Below are 25,466 nucleotides of genomic sequence, written 5' to 3'. Positions count from 1 at the left end.
AGTCTGAGATGGAGATTGAACTTAAGAACATAAGAAATTTGACAAATGTAAGGAGACCATTCAGTCCATCAAAGAGACTGATTCCCCTGCCAACTGCTTAGCTACCACACATTCATTAATAAAATCATATTCAGTTTATTCTCTGTAACAGAGCATTGAGCGTTATCAAAATTTTCACATTAAGTCCTGTTATTCAGATTCTCAACTTCTCTTCATGGGCCAAAAAAAAATAATATGAGCTTATCGTTACAGCAGTTTTTGGTTTTACTAACCTGTTTTTAAGTGTAAATAATATTATTTTATGAGAAATATTCTACATGTTTGACAAAGTTAATAACTTTCCCTTTTCAAATATTCTAAAACTAGGAGAGTATATAACATCGGTCCTCGTATAAAGGTGGTTCATCTTAAGCAAGCTGAACATTTCTATTTTTTCCACACATTCTATTATTTTTAAACAGTTAACAGTTATCACATTGCTGATCTAACGTTTCGAAAGTAGTGCTCATCAGCCAAACATTGATGTAAGGATGTAAAGCCGAGTATTTGACTGTCTCCTCATTTGCTGGAAAGACATTTCTCTGTCTTTGTCATTGTCACATTCTGCATCATGGAGTATGTGTTGCATGTCAATGACCTATAGCATTAGCCAGCTGCTCAATGGCTTTTAATTCGGGCTTACCCTCATCATTTTTCTGCCTGTGTTTGGCTTGAGGCTCAGGATATGTTGTCACTGCATTTGTTTATCTCATTCCATCACGGTGTGTAGCACTTTATTGTGTGATTATAACAATCAGTATGGTGTGAGAACAATAGCACAGGTCAGTTTGGGAGGGTACTGGCATTCTGTTTTGGCAATCTGCAGATGGTGTAGCTGTTCTTCATCTTCTTATGAGAGGCCTAAGCAGTTGTCACTACTTTTCTTTTCCTCTCTGCCATTTTTCCCAAGCAGTTTGCCATAAGAAAGATGTAAACCTTGATGACTTTGCAGTGGTTGCAGCTACACAAATGTTTTGCCTCCCCTTCACAATGTTTTGTGTTAGGTGACCCTGTTTTCCACTTAGGACTCTTTATTATGTAGTCTTTACCTACAGTACATGCCTCAAATCCCATAGTTTTACCACTCTGCGGTCAGGTACTGTACTTCAGCATTTTCTCCCCCTTCCCTTTTTTATCTTTAACCTGAGGCAATTAGAGTGAAAGAACAAGCAGGAGAAAGAGCTACACATTTAATTATGTATTTTAGACAATATGCCCAAATAATAAGCAAAATAAAATGAGTGTAACAAAAATATAATTATAGCATATGTAGCAGTGCATCTTGCATCCATAGGTTACTGTCGATTTATCTTCAGTCTAGCTTGGTCTTAGCTACCACATGGCCTTTGAATGGAGTACTGAAGTGGGCCACAAGCTTGTTTCAATATGGCTGCTAAGACAGAGTTGTCCTCATCCTGGAGAAATACTCAACGACTATCTTGGCTTTTTTTAAGTTTTTTAAGCTTTTCCTGTATGCCCAATGGACTACAATGTAAAGTGTCAGTGTGGGCAATTAACTTTAGAACATAATTTTGTGGGGAAAATGTAAATATAGCATATTTGTGAAGGAATAACCTTAACTTGAAAAAATACCAAACTTACCATTTAAGATCATTAATAAAACATTCAAATAATTAATTTTGCCATGAATAAATGAAGTAGGGCGGCACGGTGGTGCAGTGGTAGCACTGCTGCCTCGCAGTTAGGAGACTCGGGTTCGCTTCCCGGGTCCTCCCTGCGTGGAGTTTGCATGTTCTCCCCGTGTCTGCGTGGGTTTTCTCCGGGCGCTCCGGTTTCCTCCCACAATCCAAAGACGTGCAGGTTAGGTGGATTGGCGATTCTAAATTGGCCTTGGTGTGTGGGTGTGTTTGTCCCTTTTTCAGGACTGTGTATTTCAACAATAATGTTTTAAAAATCCAAATAACTTTACAGATCTTCATTGTAAAGGGTTTAAACAATGTTTTAAATGCATGTTCAATTAACCATAATCAATTAATTAACATGCACCTGTGAAATGGTCGTTAAGACCTTAACAGCTTACAGAAAGTAGGCATTTAAGGTCACAGTTCTAAAAACGCAGGACACTAAAGAGACTTGTCTACCGACTGTGAAAAACACCCAAAGAAAGATGCCCAGGGTCCCTGCTCATATGCGTGAACGTGCATTAGGCATGCTGCAGGGAGGCATGAGGACTGCTGATGTGGCTAGGGCAATAAATTGCCATGTCCGCACTGTGAGACACCTAAGACAGCGCTACAGGGAGACAGGAAGGACAGCTGATCATCCTCGCAGTGGAAGACCACGTGTAACAACACCTGCACAGGATCGGTACATCCGAATATCACACCTGCGTGACAGGTACAGGATGGCCACAACAACTGCCCGAGTCACACCAGGAACACACAATCCCTCCATCAGTGCTCAGACTGTCCGCAATAGGCTGAGAGAGGCTGGACTGAGGGCTTGTAGGCCTGTTGTAAGGCAGGTCCTTACCAGACATCACCAGCAACAACGCCGCCTATGGGCACAAACCCACTTTCGCTGGACCAGACAGGAGTGGCAAAAAGTGCTCTTCACTGATGAGTCACGGTTTTGTCTCACCAGGGGTGATGGACGGATTCGTGTTTATTGTCGAAGGAATGAGCGTTACACCAAGGCCTGTACCCTGGAGCGGGATCGATTTGGATCGATGGCTAGGGCCATTCCCCCCAGAAATGTCCAGTAACTTGCAGGTGCCTTGGTGGAAGAGTGGGGTAACATCTCACAGCAAGAACTGACAAATCTGGTCCAGTCCATGAGGAGGAGATGCACTGCAGTACTTCAAGCAGCTGGTGGCCACACCAGATACTGACTGGTACTTTTGATTTTGAGCCTCCCTTCATTCAGGGACACATTGTGAAACATTTTTAGTTTATGTCTTATGGTGTTGACTCTTTTAGTGTTCAAACAAATATTTACACATTAAGTTTACTGAAAGTAAAAACAGTTGAAAGTCAGAGGACGTTTCTTTTTTTGCTGAGTATATTTACTGTTAACATTTGCTCTGTGCTTTATACTTTTATTGACCCAAATATTCCCACTGTGATACTTAACAGGCATACAATTTTCAAAACTTTCTGTGCTATTTATCCAAAAAATAGAATATATCCAAAATTAAAGCCCCAGTAGTTTAGAAGTAAAAAACTCATTATTCTGATCAGACATTTTCTTCTTCTCTGTCACATTTCAGCAGTGTGTGATGTTAGCATTAACTGATTTTGAAATAAGATCCCTAATCCAATCTGTTTTTAATATATTTTGATGAAAACTGATGCAGTCAGAAAAAACACGTGAGATGGGTGTGAATGTACAACGTACGACCAGCTACTGGAAATTCAGTTCAGTTCATGTATTTTGAACATTTATTTGAAAGTCTAAAGTCCTGGGCACATAAAAGCAGAAGATGTTTGAGAAATGAAAGGCAGTCATTGAGTTTGTCTTGCTGATCAGGTTGGCTAATTTTTAAGTTGTCTCAATATTTCATCCCGATGCCTTTTAAAAATTATCAAGGTTTCTGGTTCAACTACATGATTTGAACATTTTTCAAGACTCAATACCCTTGTTTTGTACCAGTGCCCTGTCTGTATGATACACACGGTTAACTTAAAAAAATTGTGCTGGAACAATTTTATTGTTGCCTTCGAGAATTTTGATGATTTGAATAAGGTCCCCACTCATCCTTCTGTGCTAAAATCTAAAGGGATTAAATTACCTAACCCTTTCAGAGATCTAACTTCTTTGGTGCATAACGTCTTAGTATTTGCTTTGCTTTGCTCTAAAACGCTGGATGTATTTTCCAAAAAGGTTAATATATTTGAATGAAAATTAAGGGTAGTACATTTAAAAACAGCATGCAGTTTTTACGTATACAAGTCTATTTTTACTCACACATGTATATATTTTTCATATTATTTTTGGCTTCTAATAAATTAGGTTAGGTATTAATACCACAACAACAACATTTATTTATATAGCACATATTCATATAACAGTGTAGTTCCAAGTGCTGTACAAGATCAGAAAAAGAAAGTTACAAGAAGAGAAAAACTTAAGATCAGGCAATGCATATTAAAGGTGAGAAAACAAGGTAAAGTGAGATTGCTGAGAGGATAGTTAGGCTGGAGAAAAAAAAACAAAATCTGCAGGGGTTCCAAGGCCAACGTCTGCCTAGCCCAGACTGGGCGTTCTACCGAACATAACAGTTCTTAAATCAAACCTCTTAGATTTCATGCATCATTTGATAGGATTTGATGAAGTTGGTCTCTTGGACAGCTGATACCCCCACCTTCATTCCAACATCTAAGGAGGCTGCATGGTGCCTTGATCAGGTGGTGGTGGCGGCACAAATCGCCACCATAGAAAAACCAGAAGGAAACAGCAGAGAATAGTGGGTATTAGTATAAACAGCAGACCCCTGAAGAATATGACAATTCTATGCCCATATAGTCTATTAAGAATACAACTGAAAAGTGGCCACGAAAAAAGCCAAATTAAAATAACGAGTTTATAGCAGTTTAAAATGTACCACAGTATTAGCCTGATGCATTTGTATAGGTAAAGTGTTCCATATTTTAGATGCATAACAGCAAAAGGCCATCTCGTCACTTCTTTTAAGCTTGACTCTTAGAATTATAAGCAGACCTCCAATCGAAGATCTAAGGTGTAGGGGGACAGGTATTCCAAAATATAGGATGGTGCAAGACTATTTAAGGCCTTATAAAGCGTTAGTAGCATTTTAAAGTCAATTCTGAATGACATAAGTAATCAATGTAACAAAGCTAAAACTGGTGAAATGTGCTCAAATTTTCTTTTTCTGCTTAAGATTCTGGCTGCTGCATTCTGCACTAATTGCAACCAACTGACGTCTTTCTTAGGTAATCCTGTTAGGAGTGCATTACAGTAATCTAGTCAACTAAAACTAAAACGTGAATTAATTTTTCAGTGTCTTGTAAAGTTATAAAGGGTCTAACTTTTACTATATTCCTTAAGTTAAAGAATGCAGGTCTTGTAATCTGGTTAATGTGTGATTTAAAGTTTTGGTCAGAATCTATGATGACTCCTAAATTTTTTACCTCCTCCTTTATTTTTAAACCTAAGTGATCAAGTTTATTTCTAACATCCTCACTATGTCCATGTTGGCCAGTCACTAAGATTTCTGTTTTTCCTTATTTAGTTTGAGAAAATTAGTACTCATCCATTCAGAAATACTGCTAAGACATTGGATCAGAGAGACAAGAGCATCAGGGTCATCAGACACTAACTGACACTAACGACAAATAAAGCTGTGTGTCATCTGCATAGCTGTGGTAGCTCACCTTGTGCTTTGAGATAATCTGACCTAATGGAAGCATGTAGATTGAAAAGAGCAGCAGACCCAGAATAGATCCTTATGGTACACCATGTAAAATATCATGTATCTCTGAGGTACAATCACCTCAACTAACAAAGAATTTTCTACCAGTTAAGTAAGACTGAAACCAATTTAAGAAACTGCTGGGGAGTCCCAACCACTGTCTAAGGAGATTTATAAGAATACTGTGGTGTGAGTTGTCAAATACTGGGCTCAAGTCTAAGAGAGCAAGAACAGATATATCACCTCTGTCTGCATTAATTCGCCTATCATTTACTACTTTAGTCAGTGCAGCTTCTGTACTATGGTTTGTTCTAAAACCTGATTGAAAATTGTCAAGAATAGAATACTTATTCAAGTACAAGTGGAACCTCTAGATACGATCACCTCTGTATACGAGAAATTCAAGATAAGAGGAAAGTATGAGCGAAAAATTTGGATCTAAATACGAGCATTGGCTAGTGTAATGAGCCACGAGCCAGGCTGTGGTTATGCGTGACGAGTTTTCCGATCCGCCTTGACTCGGGGATTCACCCAAGCTGACGCTGCCAGCCCGTCAACTCACTCAGTGTTCCTTGTTCTCCTGTAGCGTGAGGATCTACGCGTTTGTGCACTTGTGATTTCATTGTTTCGCTGTAGCAGTTCGCTGTATAAGCGTATCCAAAAATATCGCGGACATGCAGACGGAGAATGGGAAACGATTACCCTCAAGAGGAGAGAGAAAGAGAGAGAGAGAGAGAGGCGCGCGAGAGAGATAAGGAGAGAGAGAGAGAGAGAGAGAGACAGAGAGACACGTGCGCGAACGAGAGAGATGCGCACGAGAGAGAAGAACCATCAGCTCAGTTATGCTCACATGACGCTCAGCAGACAAGGTGTATCCATACTACTTGTATTGCAAGACATCGCTCGTTTTATCAAGTCAAAATTAATTTAAAAATTTAGCTTGTCTTGCAAAACACTCGTAAACCAAGCTACTGTACTTGCAAACCAAGGTTCCACTTGTATATATTATTTATCAGTGTTATTTGTTAGGAAAATTGATTTTTATGTTGATATTTTTGGGGGGTGCGGAACGGATTAACTGGATTTCCATTATTTTCAATGGGGAAGTTTGTTCTAGATACGAGAAATTCGCTATACAAGCTCAGTGCTGGAACGAATTAAACTCGTATCTCGAGGTTCCACTGTAATTATTTAGCTGCTCAATAACTGCCTTTTTCTAGAATTTTACTTAAGAAAGGTAGGTTAGAAATTGGTCCAAAATTGTCAAAGACAGAGTAGTCGAGATTACTTTTCTTGAGCAGGGGTTTAACAACTCCAGTCTTTAAAAAGTCAGGAAAGACCCCAGTATCTAATAATGGGGACATGAAGGACATCAGAGACTTTTTTAAAAAAGCCTGTTGGTACTGATTCAAGGACACAGGTGGAAGGTTTCAACGAAGAAATTATTTTACGTAGTTCTGGTCAATCTATTCCATTGAAAGAATTTAACTCACTTAAAAGAGCATGCTGGGATTCAGTTAGATTAACTTTGTGGGGGGTTGTGCCATGTTATTTATAATATCATATATTTTGTGTTTGAAAATTTCACAAGATTCACTACTAGTTTTAAGGAGGCATTCCATTAAGTTAGTTGTGTTTAAAAGATGATCAGTAGTTGAAAATAAAACTTTTGGATTACTACCATTATCATTTATAATTTTAGAGAAATAGGACTGCCTCTCATGGTGGACTGCATTGTTATATTCAGTAACAAACTGATTTAGTGGATTTTAGGGTACATCATGCAATGTTTATGGGAGCAGACTTCTCATTCTTTCTCTTATAGGTTTCATATCCGTATGAGACTAATTAGAGACTGAACTGCTTTTGTATCTTAATCAGATTAAATAAATTCCTTCCCAGTTGCCAGTAAGAGTGCGCCAACACGAGTGGTGTGTCCAATAATGAGAAATGCATTGCATTACTGTCATCTTCAATCTGCTAAACTGCTGGCATTTTATTTTTCTGCCATCTGGGAACGATTAGCTTTTGAGTTCAGCAGCATTTCACAGGATTGAAAGAATTCTGTAAAACATTCAGAACCAAGGCCTGTACTGATTTATTGTAATAATTTAGCAAAAATAAAAAAAAAATGTGCATCAGAGGTAGAAGTTACTGGTTATTGTAATGACCAATATGCAGTGAATCAACAATGAAGGCACAAAGGGATGAAATAAGGCCAAATTCCTCCTCAATATACTGTAAATAGATTCAATAAGAGCAGAGAAATGTTAACTAAACTAGGTTGTAAGAAGACCCCTTAAGATGCTCATGTAGCATCCAAAGATTCAAAGATAAATGCATTTAGGAAATGCTAAAGAAGGAGAATACAGAAAGAATCAAGTCTGAAGAACATGCAGTCGATAGTATTAGTGCTCCACACCACCAGAAGGTTCAAATCATGTTCGTCACTGTCTTTACGAAGTGTTTGTGTTGCCAATATTTTTATGGCTTTTTCCTCTAGGTGGTATATTTTTTTCGTTTACATGTGAAGGACATGGCTGTTCAGCTCCTAACCTTCTCAGTATGGTTAGCATAGGAGTTTGCATGAGCATGCTCTGCAATGGACTAGCAAGTTGTCTAGGCCTGATTCCTGCCTTGCACCCAAAGATGCCTGGAATGAGAACTGGCTCGATTTGACCCTAAAAAAATGTAATTGTAAACTGTAAGGCAGAAGACTGAAAGATTCTGAGCACTGGTCTTACCCCCAAACAGAAGGTAATGATAAAACACAATGAAACAGAAAAAACTAAGAGGCTATAAAGACAGCACAAGTAACATTTTCTTTGCTTTTTAACTTCACTTGCACTCATTTGCTTACATTTTTGTTGGTGCCACCATTTTTCAACACCTGGCCACCATGACACTGTGTAGTCACTAAGTAGTGTACAAGTTCTGCTATGCAAGACATCATGTCAGCTAGATTATTGAACAGCCCCAAAGGTTTTAAGGACATCCCATTTTTGTTTCATGTAAAGGAAAAGCTTTGCCAAAGAGCTATTTCCTGCAAGTTCTGGTTCTGACTTCACTTTGACTTTCATCTACAGGATGAATTTTATCCTAACACCTTTGGTTGCCTGTTTAATTCTCGGTCATCTGATAAGTCACCCATGAAGAGAAATAAAATAAAGGTCACAGCCACTCACCTCTACATTTTTCTGAGAAGACTTTAATGAAAATTCTTGATGGGCACAACAACTACGAGTAATGCTGTTAAGCAGTCTAAATACAAGAAACACAGGCCCAGTGCTGCAAACAGAAGTAGAGAAAGTGGATATCTTTAATTTGTTTTCAGATAGCACAGCAAATGATGATAATTTTATTCAAGCAAGTCTTTAGTTTTCTCTATTACTTAGGCCAGCATCGAACTAAAGCACTCGACATGACTTCTAGTCAGAGAACGCTTTTAAATTAATAACTGCAGTTGTTGAATCTTCTTGCCTCTGAGGGTGTCAAATTATATGGCTGGGAATCGCTAGGGGTGAATGATTATGCAATTCCCTCATTTTCACAGTTCTAAATCCCATCATAATAAAGAAAAGAGAACTGCATGAATATGAACACAAAAACAATAAACAGATATTTATTGTAGCTCCCAAATTTGAGCCTCCAGTCCATTTCAACATGTCCAACACACTCATTTTCTATTTCATTTATTGCAGCTACTGTTATTCTACAATGTTTTTGGTATCATATGCATTGTTTAATGAGCAATCATCTGCTGGTAACTTTTGCAGCACTCGTAAAACCTGTGACTCGATACTTGTCATACTCAGTTGTAGGGGTTTTTAAAAGTTATGACTGAGCCACTGGGAGTGTCACACTTCACAACTGATAGTAGTGAGTGCACGCTGTAGCTGTCTTCAATGTGCTTTGTTTTTCTTAAGATTATGTGCAGAAAATGAACATACAATTTTAAATCATTGGAAAATAATGTAATGTGAGTGTGGCCTTAGAATCATTCAAAAGAGTTAGAAAATGTGCACACGGCACAACATTCAGGTGCATGCACCCTCAATGGACCGAGTTCAGTAGGTAGTTTCTAGAATGTTCTTAAATCATTTCAGGGATGCTGGAGCCAAAGACTATTCCACCAGGATTGGGCTAAAGGCTGAAAATAGTCCCACATAAACTAGTCCATCACAAGAACCACTCTCACTCACACACATACATAAAAATGCACATACAAACACACACCCGATATTCACACACAGTTATAATTTGCAATTGCCAATTTTCAAAGCCTTAATTAAAAAAAAAAAGTTTGTAACGAAATCCTTCTTTGCCTGAGCACGTTTGGCCTTTGTAATTTTCACAAAATCAGACATGTAAAGCTATTCAGTAATGACACATGTTATGGAATAACAGAAGTGAAAGGGAAATTTTATTATTGCAAGTGACCGTTACGGGTATCTGGTGAATATGGCACTCTGATGGTAAGTGTCAGCGAAGTAGCGAATCATTATAATCTGCATATAATGAGGTTGTGAGGTTGGTATAATGCAAGGTACATAGTACTGACTAAATGTTATTTACTCTGTGCATTGTCAGTCATCATCCAACCCGCTATAACCTAACACAGGGTCACGGGGGTCTGCTGGAGCCAATCCCAGCCAACACAGGGCACAAGGCAGAAACAAATCCCTGGGCAGGGCGCCATCCCACCGCAGGGCACACACACACCCACACACCAAGCACACACTAGGGACAATTTAGGATCGCCAATGCACCTAACCTGCACGTCTTTGGACTGTGGGAGGAAGCTGGAGCATGGGAGGGAACAGGGAGTACATGCAAACTCCACACAGGGAGGACCCGGGAAGCAAATCCAGGTCTCCTTACTGTGAGGCAGCAGCGCTACCACTGCGCCACCATGCTGCCCTCTATGCATTGTTATGATTTGATTTTGTTATAAATTTTTCTTGGACATTCCGGGTCACCCAACCATTTTGAATATTGCATGAATCTTATTTTGATAATTATTTGTTTAAAATATCTTCTTTCACCATTTCACCATTTTGTTTTCTGTTGATGCCACCATTTTGATGTTTAGTGTACTGTATATAATGTTGCAATTGTTATGCAGGACGATCAGAGGTTGTGACCATGATGTCATAGGTTAAATGCAGGAGCAGACTGGCCATTAAGGCAATGCCTGGTGGGCCATGTACTTTGGACTGGTCATGGGCCAGCCGTTTCATGAAATAAATGTACTGGTTATTGTTTGACATTTAAATACATTTTCTAAACTGCTAAACATTATCTGTCTGGTACTGTGATTTATATAGTCCTATATAATATACCATATTACTTCATCAGGTTGTTTAAGTTGTTAGTTCACAACATAGCAGCAAAAAATGTGGTCAAAACTGCCTTTTGCCGATTTCTGTTTTGATACCACTTCATTTCAGTTAGCATATACATTATGCGGTGGAGAAAAGTATCCTAGCCAAACTTGACACTAACAGTATTGTTGATGATGTGGCTGCTAAAAGCAGTGAATTGCGTAAGCTACTAGCCTACTAGGGTACTGACACTTGGACATGACATTGACATTTGACTTGTACTGTAATAACGTTTAAGCCATGTTACTACATTTTTATTTTTCATTAAATTTTATTTTAAATTATGCCTAAACAGCAGTGTACAGATTAAGTTTGGCAACAGTTTAGATAGAGTTCATATCATAGGCTCATAGCAAGCAGCGAGCCGCGTTTTAAGAAAATTACAATGAATAATGGGCCCAGTGGGTCGACCTTGTCACCTCACTTGTTGAAGGATGCCCGGGCCGATTTTGAGACCCAGACCCAGGTTAAATGAAATAGAGGTCAGTTCAAAGACTTCCCAGTTATCCAAGTTTTGGATAAAGATCATTAGTGGCAAGTGCATTTTGTTCAGTCTTCTGGTTACGACTTAGGACTTTGTTTCAGTTAGACTTCCTAGTTTCGAACACTGCAAGGTTTTAGACTAGGCTTCTCCCTCATTTAAAATCTTCCTCAACAGTTTCTGTGGCAAAATATGCATAACAGCTTACACACCACAGGGTTCTTCATTCATCTATATATATAAAGGAGAGTTGAGATCCAAGAGACTGTGTTTTTGTGTTTGTGGAGGGATTGACAGTTAAGGCGGGTGGGGGAGTCACGTGATCATCTCCCCTCCCATTCACCTCATTTCATTCACTTCATTTCGCTCCGAGCTGAGCTCCGCAGCTGACGCGGTCTTGCCGTTCTTTTTCCTTAGTTTTTAGTCCTTTCTCCTTTACTAATTTACTGTTTAGTACACGTGGTACTTACACAGTCACTCATAAAAGGGGAGAAGACTCCGTGCAAGAAATGGGTATTGAAACTACCTTGGAAGACATGCAATCAACGAGGCCATTAAACGGATCTCAAGACAGGTCTTCTAGGTTGGAAAAAAAGCACTTGGCTGCCAAAACCAGGCGATTAAACAAATCTCAACAAAAAAAACGACTTCTACGTTAGAAAAAAAACGATTCGCTGCCAAAATCAGGCAGTTAAACGAATCTAAAGAAGACAGGATTTCTAGATTGGGAAAAGGGCGATTGGCTGGCTGCCAAAACCAGGCGGTTAAAAGAATCTGAAAAAGACAGGGCGTCTAGATTGAAAAAACCACGATCCGCTGCCGAAACTAGCCAATTAAACGTGCAGTGAAGCGCGCCAGGTCTGCTAGTATCTAGATAATCTTTTGTTTTCTGACCTTGCATTTCATACTGTTATGGTTACAAAGATCATTTAACTTACCTGTTATAACTTAAAGCACCAGGAAGAGTGAAATACTGACGAACTGGTCCACGTCTGGTTGCGCTCAAGCAGTTGGGAAGACTTCATAAAGCAGAAGCAACTTTCTGATGCAGAGGTTTCCTCATCCACCCAGCTGGACTTTCTGATAGATGGTTGCCCAGCCATGTGCACAAGCAGCTCATGACAGCGAGTTCCTACCCACTCTCTCAATCTGCTGGTGTTTCATTAACTTGTACTGGGGATCTGTTTGCCACCAGTAGTGACTACAGGAGGTAAAAAAAGAGGAAAATATTCCAGTTTGTGAAAATGCTGTCAAGATATAATTGAATCAGTAAGGTAATTCTCTAGTCACAGAGAATGTTTCCAGTTTTAAGATAGATGAGTCTGTAGATTCAATAAGAGATTTTGAAATTTCAAAACTTCCTCAATGCGATTCTTCCAAGATATCTAAATAAAAATTTCTTTGTCAAATTTTGCCAAATTTTAACGCAATTGGTTCATAAGTGTGTAAAGACATAATGTATAGTCACTTGTGAAACTAATTAAAAAAAATCACTTTGAGTGATTGAAGAATAAATAGGTAGGTCTTAGCACCAGTTTTCCTCCCACATTGAAAAAGACACGTTGGTTAGTTTAACTGGATGATCCAAATTGGGTAAGTGTTAGTGTAGATGTGTGGCTGAGTGGGCTCTGCATTGTTTTTCAGGAATGTTACTTGCCTTGTAAGCAGTGCTGTCAGCATAGGCTTAACTCCTCTGTGACACTGAACTGGATTAACCAAGTTTCAGAATATCATGTTCAGGACAGGTGCATTGTGTGAGGTGAAACTTTGGTCAGGTTGGCATTTTCATACAAAATAATAATAAAAAAAAGAAAAAGTTAGTTATAAACCTTAAGAGTTACATATATGTCAAGTCCCCCATTAATCAATTTAAAATTTTAAAACATCTCAGGACTACAATTTCGACTGCTTCACCACACTCAAAATGGCACATGCGCATATTCAAGCTACATTTAAGTAACTGATAAAGTCGTTCACTTTGCTGATTTTTTTACATGTTGTGTTGTGTAAATATTGATTGTCATTTTGTACAATTTAGTTTTTTAGGGTGTCAGTAACAGGTACATTGTCTGTTAAAGTTTGTAACTTGTTTAGTTAGAAAGGGCAAGCACATTTTACTTTATAGATCAGAGTTTTGAAACTGCAAAGGTATTTAGAAAAGTTTGCAGGATGAGTAAAACAGCCGCATCTAATGGTGCATTCAATTTCACCATCACAAAACTTGCTAAATATCTGTCTAAACATGTAAAAGAAGCAATGAAAAACGTATACATTTGTGTTTAATGTCCATTTTGTATGATTTATTGATTTTAAGCTAATTATTTTCATTTTTTTTGGCACACTTTTTTCCAAAAATAGTATTTTTATTAATTTGCCCATTGTTTTGATGATGTACTGTATCAATGGAGTATTATATTATGAACCCTGTATTGCAATACTTGTTGTATATTGATTAAGTGTATTGACTCATGCCCAGCAATGGTATATATGTTTGGAGGCAAGTGACAAAAATGTGCCTTGCCTCAGGTGGCATTATTTAATGTGACAACCCTGGTCAAGTGATGTTATATTTAAAGATGATCCTGTATACATCTACTTTCCTTTTCAGGTCAGAGAACTACAGACGCGCCTACAAAGTGTTCAAGCCACAGGTCCCTCCAGCCCAGGCAGGCTGACTCCTGCTAGCCGCCCAATCAACCCCAGTACAGGCGAGCTAAGCACGAGTAGCAGCAGCAATGACATTCCTATTGCCAAGGTGAGAAATTAAGTTTTGCTCCAGAAAGAAAACATAAAGTAGCACCTCTCTGAACACACTGGTAAAGGTTTGCATACATCCCACAATGTAAAACTGTTACAGTATTGGAAAATGATTTTACAAATTTTAGAAATTTCTAATAATTATAATAATAAGCATTTACTACAAATGTGAATTTACTGTATACCTACAGATTCCTACATTGATCTGTGATGCAAGTATTTTACAATTGTATAAATCTGAGAAAATACTATACTGCAAGCACAATTATTATGCAAGTCAGTTTTCTGACCTTATCATTATTTCTATGTACAATTTCCAACATTAAACCATATTAACCTTAATGCTTATTGGGTGTAATTGGTTAATGAGGGAGAGTGTGGCTAAAAGCAAGGGTACCTCTGCCAGTGGGTCAGGTCACAGGCTGCTGCCATTGGGACACATATTGCTATTGTTTATAACAGTAGTGATGATAGTCGGTCATGCGCACTGACAGAGTTATGCTGAATTAACTAAGGGGAAATCTCTGATGTTTGTGCTCGATTCACCAAGAAGCAATTTGATGATTGTGCTTGATATTCTAAAGAGGATTCCCCCCAAGACATTAATGCTAGATTTACCAGAAAGGTTTAGAACCATTTGCTTAAAGTGATCAACACTTTATGTTAAGGTGTGCATAATTATTAGACGCTTTGTTACCTCATGTATGTAGAATGTGCCAAAAGATATATTTAACTAGAACAGAAAAGTGAAAAACTGTACATGTCTTTCAGTTTACTGCAACACTTTGGAAACTGCTAAAATATTATGGTTTGACTATCAAAATTTTTTTACAAATAGTCAGGAGGGTCAAAAAGAAGAAAAGGTACAAATTAACTGCATAAGATTTGAGAAGAATCAAACATGAAAGTACCAGGAACTCATTAGCCTTCAGTGCCACATTATTCCAAAACCTACCTGGAGTATCTAGAATTGCAAGGTGTCGAAAGTTCAGGGACATGGCTAAGGAAGTGAAGGCTGAAACATGACCACTACTGAATAAGTTAAAAAGGCATCAAGATTGTGCCAAACCATACATCGAGATAAGATACTGTAGATGAAATGAGAGTGACTCTTGATGTACCAGACAGGTGGGCCCATGGCAAGACTACTAATGGACCAAGAGAATCTGTTCGAGTCAGGAGTACCTTGCTCTTGCTGTCGGCTACTGTCATTAACGATGAGCTAGCAGACCTTTTTGGGTTGAAGATGGACTTAAAATCAACTCCCAACCACTCTTTTGTTTTTAGGAAGTTATTTTCTTGAAGCAGTGGTACAGGAGGAAATCAGTAGCCTTCAAGAAGGCCATGATCTTTATACAGGACAATGCTGCATCATATGCATCCAAGTGCTCCACTGCTTGACTAACCAGCAAAGGCTTCAAAGATGACCGAATAATGAGTTTTACTTCCTTCCTCACCTGACGTATGTCCTATTGAAAACTGTGGGCCTTTCTCAAATGTGAGATTTACAAAGAGGGAAGACAATACACCTCTTTGAACAACATTTAGGAGGATGTGGTTGCTGCTTCAATAAACGTTCACTGTGTACAGATCAAGAATCAGACAGACTCAATGGAGGAAAGACTCATTACAGTTATTGTAAAGAAGGGGGGGCTATATTTCTGATTGAATATTTTTGAAAGGCCAGGAATGTTATTTGTTGAATGTTATATGTCCTAAACTCCAAATTTAACTTTCCAGCAACACATTTCTTTCACTACTATCAAATTTTGTTAAGCAAAACCTGCCCAATTTTCCTCACCTCCCACTTACTTCTATTCCAGAAAAAATATTGATCAGTCTTGAGGACTCAGGCAGCATTTATTGCAATATATAAAAACATTTTAAAGTCCCTCCCTTTCAAAGATCCCAGATTACAGTGAGAAAATGATCTCTTACTCAACATCTCAGAAAAGAAATGGAAGATAGTAATGCATATAATTACACTTGAGTTCCATATGTGCAAAGCATACAATTATTCAACTTAAAATTATATATCGAGCACATCTGTCTCATTTAAAATTGTCCAAAATGTTTTCAGGGCAAGATCCAACTTGCGAACGCTGCAATCAAGTTGCAGCCTCACTGGGCCACATGTTCTGGACCCGCACCAAATTAACATCATCCATCCATCCATCCATCCTCTTCCATTTATCCGGGGTCAGGTCGCGGGGGCAGCAGCTTAAGCAGAGAGGCCCAGACTTCCCTCTCCCTGGCCACTTCTTCCAGCTCTTCCGGGGGAATCCCAAGGCGTTACCAGGTCAGCTGGGAGACATAGTCCCTTCAGCGTGTCCTGGGTCTTCCCCGGGGCCTCCTCCCGGTTGGATGTGCCCGGAACACCTCACCAGGGAGGCGTCCAGGAGGCATCCTGATCAGATGCCCGAGCCACCTCATCTGACTCTCGATGCGGAGGAGCAGCGGCACTACTCTGAGCCCCTCCCGGATGACTGAGCTTCTCACCCTATCTTTAAGGGAAAGCCCAGACACCCTGTGGAGGAAACTCATTTCAGCTGCTTGTATTCGCGATCTCGTTCTTTCTGTCACTACCCATAGCTCATGACCATAGGTGAGGGTAGGAACGTAGATCGACTGGTAAATTGAGAGCTTTGCCTTCTATTTATTTTTATTCATTTATTAATTTATCTATTTACTTATTTTTACTAGCTTTAAGTTTTACTCTGCTGGTCTAGCTCTCTTTCTCATGTGTGGGGGTTGATGTGCTTCAAACCTAGTTTTTTTAAAGTTGACCTGCTTGTATGGAATGTTTCTTGATCAATAAAATGCTTTAAAAAGCTAATTGTTCTGTCATTGTATGTTACTTATTTGTTGTGCTTACTGAAACTCTTGGAAGTAACCAAGTTAATGAGGAGTAAAATCATTTGCAGCTTAATAGTGGTACACACTGATAGTTTTACCCCATAAATGAGCACACTTATATTTTCACCTGAGCAATATAAAACTCACTTTCTCTTTGTTAAACATTCAGGTCTGATGTAAAATAAAATTTTGGATTGACTGAGAGCATTGTATTCCTTCAACAATAAAAATAATCCTGAGGAATATCATTTGCCCATAACTGTGCTCGCAGTGAAAACATTTGAAAATGAACGTTGACTGTAGTCTTTTAACCCCTTATTATGTATGCTGTTAGTGAGGCAATCTGTGAAAGATCAACTCTTATTATTGCATAAGCAACTCATTAATTCAAATTCCTTTTTTCCTTAGATGAATGAGTTGTATGTATTTTCATGCATGTAAAGTACTAAAACCATGAATTGCTTTCCCCTTGTTTTTAGGTTGCAGAACGTGTAAAATTGTCCAAAACTAGGTCAGAATCTTCATCTTCAGAAAGACCTGTCCTGGGCTCTGAGATCAGCAGTATAGGGGTAAGCAAAGTCTTTTTTATACAGGAGGTAAATATAACATTTTACTTGTTTCATTGGCCTCCACTAATGAATTGAGGTTTCTTAGTTGTTGATTTTTTTAATGTTATTAGTTTCTTCTCATGTGTGCACATAGTTTTGTAATATCATGTTAAAAACTAAGTACATCCTTTTTTTAGTTCTCTTTTCTAATTCTCTTTTCCATGGTTAGGGTCTCCCATCTAGAGACGTTAGTCCAACTTTTAAACACTACTTTCTCTAGCCACACTGGCTCAGCTAGAAATTGATAATTAAGTGTCATCTAGACCTCTTCTTTTTCAATGAATAAGGACAAAGTGAAAACTGTGTCACCTAAGGTTTGACTTATCTCACTATTAGACATGATAAGGACAAGATGATTGGTATTTAAGTTCTGAGATATAAAACTATGAACTGAAATTGGGGTTTTACATATTTTTTTCACATTGTTGTACTTATTTTTAATAATGGCTCGTTAATCAAGACCATTAAGTCAATCCTGATTTGCCATTTTGTGTGATTAAGGCCTTTGTAAGTCTGATCTGCTGTGCTTTTGGTGGCTTTGTGAGACGGCAGATTTATATCTTTCCCTTCTTAGGTTTCTCAGCTCTGCCAACAACTCAGACAGAACTTCTTTCTTAATATGCCTGATTTCACCTTTCATTTATTCCTGTTTGTTTACCAACTCTCTTTTCAGCAGCATTATACCATTTCATTTTTTTGTGGTCACTCATTATCTCCAAGATATGCCTTAATATTCTTGTGGATTTTACATGGGTGTTTTGTATTTCTATTATTATTAAGTGTAGTTCCTAAAATGACGCTTGATCATTTTCCAAGATTGATTGTGTTGTTCCATTTTTAAGATTGCATCTATAATTTCTTTCTCACAGACTTTTAGCCCACCACTTTTGTGTGCTGCCTCATGATTGTTCTTCAGAAAATATAAAACTAACTGTAGGCAATAGAGTTTTACAACTTAAAAGGAAAGACTGCAAATGCATCCCATTGGAGATTTAAAGCTCAGGTTGCTTTGTTGTCAGTTTCAACCGATGGCAATCTTGTGTTTTTTTTAAACTTTATCTGCTTCAGAGAAGCATTTAATAAGAAGGATCCTATCGGATTTCTTCAAAACCATTTTGGCATGAAGATCTTAAGAGAACAAAGTTTATCACCATGCAACACACTTTTTTTGCAGACTGTTTAAGGCTATGAAATATTTTTAAGCATTAGTACACATAAAAAATATACTAAAATAATAAGGTAAAGTTCAGTCCTTGACTGAATCAGTTGCTTAATGAATTGCTACCACAACAAGATAAACCACTTTTGGGTATTAAAAATAGCTGGCATGGTGGTGTTTGAATGCCCGACCCTTTATTTGTGTTGGTATCCTTTCATAATTCAGAGGCTGTTAGGTTTATTAGAGATACTTAATTAGCCAGTGTCAGATATTAGTTGCTTATAACTGAAAAAACTGGTCCGAAACCATAAGACTGTAGATTTGTCTTCATGTTTGACCATGATCAAGTCACTAATTCCACCTGCTGAAACTGTAAAAAAGTACATGAATAGCCATCTATCTGTAGTTGAAAAATGATTATAATTTGGTCAATTTTAAGTGTGTTTGGGTGTATCTGAGTGTTTACTCAGTGATGAGCTAGAATTCCACGTCCATAACTTATGCCTCTTGCTGCTGGGATATTCTCCACTTCCCCATACCTGTTTGTATTAAAAAGAAAGTTTAGTGGATTAAATGATCAAATTAATTTTATACAAGGTTTTAGCATTTATATTAAAACTCCTTCCACCATATGAGGAGGGACTTAAAATTTCAGGAATCAGTCAGTAGCACGATCAATCCTTTATAATACTTTTTTTTTTAAATGCTACAAGAAATATGTGTAGCAAAGGGTAATACTAAATATCCTCCCAGAAGATGGAATGGAGATGGCAGTTTATTGACAGGTTAGACAAAGATACATCTCAATATTTCCCAAATTGTCTTACTTCTCAATAGTATTTATTGGTTGATTCAGAGAGATAGTGATCATTCTTGGCTTTATTACCCTAAAACTCCTAACTGTTATGATCTGGCAATACAACATTGGCCAACAGTGTGCTAGGTCTCCAAAAAGACTCAAAATCTAGACCAGGACCACTGGCCTACGTAAATATAGGCCTCACCCCAGGAAGCCTGACCTAAAACTGCACTGGCAGCCTTTGGCTTATACTGGCCTAAAACAGGAAGCAGGCCTTAAAGTTCAGCAAAAGCATTAAATGTTCTAAAAATACACAAAAATGCCCCTCAAAGGAAAGGAGACCATCCAATATCTGGCTTGAGAGGTAAGCACCAAAAATCTTTATAAAGGAAGAAGTGTATTTGGGTTTAACAAGAGATGAACAGAAAATGATAACCAACAGTGAACAAGTCCTACACCATAATCTAATGAACAAAATCCAAGGACAGAATCAAAAAAATGGAAAAACCAGAAAATTCAATACTCATAATCGAGTACACTCTTCAGCCGTCCCAATCACAAGGCTAAAGATGATGAGTCTTCCTCAGCTCTAGGTGAAATATCACTTGGTCCGGAACTCCAGCTGCCTAATTAGGTGGCCCCTCCTCTTTAGGCTTCACATACAAGCAGCAGGGCAGACAGCAGAAAACCCTAAGTACATAACTGACATAAATCATTATAAAAATAAGGAAAAAAATGTGTCAATAAAAGTCATATAAATATAAGGGCAAAACAGAACTAATAAAATAAAATATGAAAAATTATATTTCAGTAATAACAAAAACATTAACTTGGCAGGGCAGCAACCCTGGCTATGCCACAACATTTAACATGTCACTTTTGGGATCAATAGTTTTATGTTTATTGTCCCTTTCACCTTTCTTGTAACTGATTGCTTTGTCATGTGTCAACAGAGGTCCTAAAGGGCATTCAATTTTGCTGACAAGCAGGGAGATGAAGTATTACACTTTCGGTTTCACTAACCTCTGCAGAAGCATCGTTCACAGTTAAACAGCATTCCATACTCAAGGGTTAGAAAAGTTATGTATGTAAAGATGCATTTACTGAGAAGAAAGTTACTGAGTTCTTCACTGCAGCATGAGAGCAATGTGTAAATCGAAGAACACGGTGACAGCATCAGACACCAATAATAGCCAAGGGCTTAATAGACAGCTTCATGAATACCAGAGGTACGCTGACTGCTGACAGAAGACTGGGTATGGTACTGTGTAAATAGACAAACATTGTGTGTATTCAAAGCTGACATTTCTAAAAGACTACTGCATACATAAATCAATTTGATATTATATAATCTTCCCCTTTATTTTCAACATAAAATGTGCATTGCTTCTGTAGCACACAATGGGCGGTGATAATTTAAATTATACAGACACTTAAATTGAGTGTAAATGAGAAATTCCAGTAATTGAAGTGTTCTACTCCAATAAATAATATGGTGGCAGATTATCTTCTTCTTTGAATAATGCATGTTTGTACAAGCACGGGCTGAGATCATGATCCATATACTGTACATCGTCTGGATTTGACTCTTTCTCCATTTCACACAGGTGTCCAGTAGTGTGGCCGAGCACCTGGCTCACTCCTTACAAGACTGCTCCAACATTCAAGAAATTTTCCAGACACTTTACTCACATGGCTCAGCCATTTCAGAAAATAAAATCAGAGAATTTGAAGTGGAAACTGAAAGATTGAACAGGTAAGTGACTCACTTTAGACTGTCCCATTCCAGAGAGCCTTCTAGTTTGATTATTTTATTAATTGATCCCTTATAGTTTATAAGAATATTTATCTTGTACATATCCAGCAATGATTATCTCCATATCAATTAATGATTATTTCTCTAAATTTTTGGTATAATATAATTTTCTGCTAAATAATATTAAAAATGGTTGAGAACAGTCTCATCTTGCAACAATTTTCATTTCAGCCGAATCGAACACTTAAAATCACAGAATGACCTGTTAACCATCACTCTGGAGGAATGTAAGAGCAACGCAGAAAGGATGAGCATGTTGGTTGGGAAGTATGAATCCAATGCCACAGCCTTGAGACTTGCCCTGCAGTACAGGTACCATTCTGTGACTCTAAACAGGAGTGTTTAAACGTGATGCCATATGGAAGAATTGTAGTAAAAGAAATGAATCCTTGACACTTTTCGTGGAAAAGTGATAAAACTATGCTGCTGAAATGCATCTGCTGCTACTATTTCAGTCTTACTTAAGTTATGCAAAAGTTAATGCACTTTACCATATTGTCCTCAGTATTAAGAATCTGTCAAGAAACACTAGAAGAAGGTGTAAGAAATGCTGAAAAAATAACATAGTCATAAAAGAAAATATGTTTAGCCTTTTAGCTCTAAGTATTCTGCTTGGAGTGAAACGTGCAAGCTTGTCTTGAAAAGGGCAGTTCAAGTTAGACAAGAAGGTGAGAGAGCAGACAAAAGAACAGACAAAAACAAACTATATGGCAGAAGTTAAAATAACATAATTCAAAGTAAAGTTTTAAACAACTAAAAGTCATTGTCTAATCTTCTTAATCCAGACCAGGGTCATTGGGAGAGCTGGAGCCTATCCCAACTAGCACAGGGCACAAGGCAGAAACAAACCCTGGACAGGGCACCAATCCATCGCAGGGCAAACACACCCACACACACTAGGGCCAATTTAGCACCACCAATACACCTAACCTGCATGTCTGTATACAGTGGGAGGAAACCAGAGCACCCAGGGAAACCCACGCAGGCATGAGGAGAACATGTAAACTCCATGCAGGGAGGATCTGGGATGCCTTCCTGTTCTCCTTACTGCACCACAATGCCACCCTACCACTAAAAGTATCAAAGAGAAAATAAGCATGCAAATAAGTAAAACCACTGCTGCTGCTGTTGGTGATAACTGTTATTAAGGGTTATATAAAACAGTGAAATGTCATATGTTCTCAAGTATCAAGAGTTTCATGCCAGATGTAAATGTCATCCAATCAAGGTGTGGCATGTAGATGGGTAAAAAATTGGTTCAAACACAGGAATAAACTGATTGTTGTGAGGAGTACTTTTTTAGTATTGGATATAGTTAAAAGTGGTGTTCCTCAGGGATCAGTGCTGGGACCACTGCTCTTTTTAATGTAAATAAACAATCTAGACAAGAATATAAACAATAAGCTAGTCAAGTTTGCAGATGATACCAAAAAAGGTGGAAGGGAAGATAATGTATTGTTACAGAGGGACTTGGACAGCATACAAGCTTGGGCAGATTTGTGGTAGATGAAATTTATTGTAAAGAAATGTCAAGTATCACATGTAGAAAGTAGAAATATTAGATCTGAACACACAATGGAAGATCTGAAACTGGAAAGTACATCATATGAGATGGACTTAGGAGCCTTTGTGGAGTCATCACTGTCTATATTAAGACTGAACAGCAGCAATCAAAAATGCTAATAGGATGTGTGGCATATAAGTCACACTTTACTTAACTTTTATAATGCACTAGTCAGGCCTGGAGTATTACATACAGTTTGGTCTCCATATTACAAAAAGATACTTCACCACTACAGAAAGTCCAGAGAAGAGCAAATAGGCTGATTCAGGGACTAAGAAGTATGAGCTATGAGGAGAGACTTTTCAGTTTCAGCAAACAGAGATTAAGAGATGACATGATTGAAGATTTTAAAATTACTAGGGGGCTTCAGCCCCCTGCTCGCTTCGCTCGCCAACCCCTGTGTTTGGTTAATCGGATATGCAATTTTAATTTTTTTTTTCTTTGGATTTTTTTCAATTTCATTATTTGCACATTTACTTAAAAACTTCATTAAAAACAATATTTTTTGGAGACACATTGAGACAACGCAACATATAACTGCCCGTGAGTGAATATTGTTTCTATTTCTCTAATAAATAATCCGACTTTTTCTAATGTTTGTCCCTGTGATTTATTGATTGTAATAGCAAAAGCTATTCTCACGGTAAACTGTAAACATTTTAATACGAATGGCATATCACAATCTCCTTTAGTGTATAATGTTATTTGCGGAATATATACATTACCTTTCTTTTTGCCTGTTAAAATTTGCATCGCTTCTCCGTGATCATAAATATACACTTGACGGAATTGTGTATTCTTTGAAATTCAACTTGTCATTGCTTTAACTGTTCCGGGACCTCAGATTCTCATAGCGTATGGTCCATTATTGTGTAAATCCACATTTTGTGCATTGAATGATGTGAATGCGAAAAGACTTTGTTGTCTACTATTTGCCTTTTATTTCTGACCTCGATTTGTCCTGATCTTTTTTCAATTACACCTGGTTCTGATGGTTAACCCCAAACACAACTTTCTAGCACCCTCTCCAATCCCTCATGCCCCCCCCCCCTTACCTCATCAATCAATACCCCGCTATCAGTCTTCCACGCTGTACTCCGCCCTCCCTCAATTGGACTGAACAGTCACTTAAAACCTAAAAGGCTTCAACCTGTCTGGGACACTACAATACTTTCTGATTTTACTGCTTTCATATTCTGTACCTTTCTCTGCATGTGTATCATGCCATCGTTTGTTTGAGCCTTTTGAATTACACTACTTTCATAATCTTTTATCTGCCTTTTTTTCTCTCCAACGCCTTTGGGTCTCTATTCTCCGTATTGTCCTTATACGCTTTATATGTGCTGAGAGCACAGGATCTGTGTGCACTACGTGCTTTTACTGCGACTGACTGTTTTTTGATGGGTGTGCTCTTATATAATATCTTCTGTAAGTAGGGCATGTCTTTCAAAAATCTCATGTTCCACGTCCCCACGAGATGGCCCTGGGACAATCTCTTGGCACCAAGTTACATGTTTATGGTCCCCGCGAGACACTCCGTGGCAAGTCTCTTTTGTTTCGCGGGTCTTTTAAATGTCTACCGAGAACTTCCGAGAAGATCACGTATCATCGCCTTGCTTTTGCTTTCCAGGATTTCTTTTTATAATACAGAGATAATCATGATTATTAATGTGGATCTCAAATGTTACTATAAACTAAATTCTGCAACAGGAACACAAGGCCACAGCTGAAAACTTTCTAAAGGCAGATTTTGCACTATGTTAAAAAGAGCCATGAACACATGGAATAAATTACCTAGTAAATGTGGTAAAGCGTAGAATTTTATGGACCTTCAGATATTATTTAGATAATCAAGGTGAATGGAATGGACAAGTTTAATAGGAAATGTGTACAATTTCTGAGATGAAGAATTGATTGATTGATGCTAATTAATCAGTTAATTAATTATCAGTGTTGCCTTTGGCAATTCCAATAATTAAGACACATGCCAATTATGTAAGGGATATTAACATCTGGCCATCCATATCCATATGTAAGTATATACTGTATATAAATATAAATGTACATAGATATATAGACAAAGGGCAATCACAGACAACACAAAACATAAAAATACAATAGTTTAGACTTTTTCTCTTCTATGGAAACAGGCAAATAACTTATGAATTCTTATCTTTTAATTTATGTGGTAAAGAAGGAAAAATTCTTTAAATAGTCATAAATTTTCTGGTGCTTGCACCATAAACATGACATTGATTTGCTCGTAGTCTGTTTTGGTCTGCTGTCCTCCACTCACGCAATTTGTTTGTTTCTGTGTCTTATCTTTCACAAAGGCTTTACTGTTCAGTTACAGTGATACTAATACCATACTTCATTTTAAGTTACAGTTAATAGTTCTCAGAATCAGATTTTGGTGTACTTATGGTTTGGTTTAGGCAATGTTTTGTTCCTTTCCTGTTTGTCTTTCTCCAGCACACATGCAGGAAGTTAACCACACTTCTTTTTCTTTGTTCAGGAGATCTTCTCCTCCTTCACTTTGGTTCCACATTCAAATTGCAGGCAGTACTGCAGTTTTCTTTAAAGAAACATTTTACACAATGGCCTCAATTAA

General features: G+C 37.9%; 1 protein-coding gene across 2 annotated transcripts in view; it reads left to right on the top strand.

Moving 5' to 3' along the window:
• mcc (MCC regulator of WNT signaling pathway) overlaps positions 1–25,466 on the top strand; it is a 570,331-nt gene that overhangs the window by 472,329 nt on the left and 72,536 nt on the right. For both annotated transcript variants that reach the window (XM_039758932.1, XM_039758933.1), the window contains 4 exons: positions 13,905–14,051; positions 17,389–17,478; positions 21,083–21,231; positions 21,463–21,603. In XM_039758932.1, coding sequence (XP_039614866.1) covers positions 13,905–14,051; positions 17,389–17,478; positions 21,083–21,231; positions 21,463–21,603 — 527 coding nt within the window. The remainder of the gene's footprint in view (positions 1–13,904; positions 14,052–17,388; positions 17,479–21,082; positions 21,232–21,462; positions 21,604–25,466) is intronic.

Source organism: Polypterus senegalus, chromosome 7, assembly GCF_016835505.1.
Source record: "Polypterus senegalus isolate Bchr_013 chromosome 7, ASM1683550v1, whole genome shotgun sequence".
NCBI lineage: Eukaryota > Metazoa > Chordata > Cladistia > Polypteriformes > Polypteridae > Polypterus > Polypterus senegalus.
The sequence above is the reverse complement of the archived record's forward strand: the minus strand, read 5'-3'. Positions and strand labels throughout refer to the sequence as shown.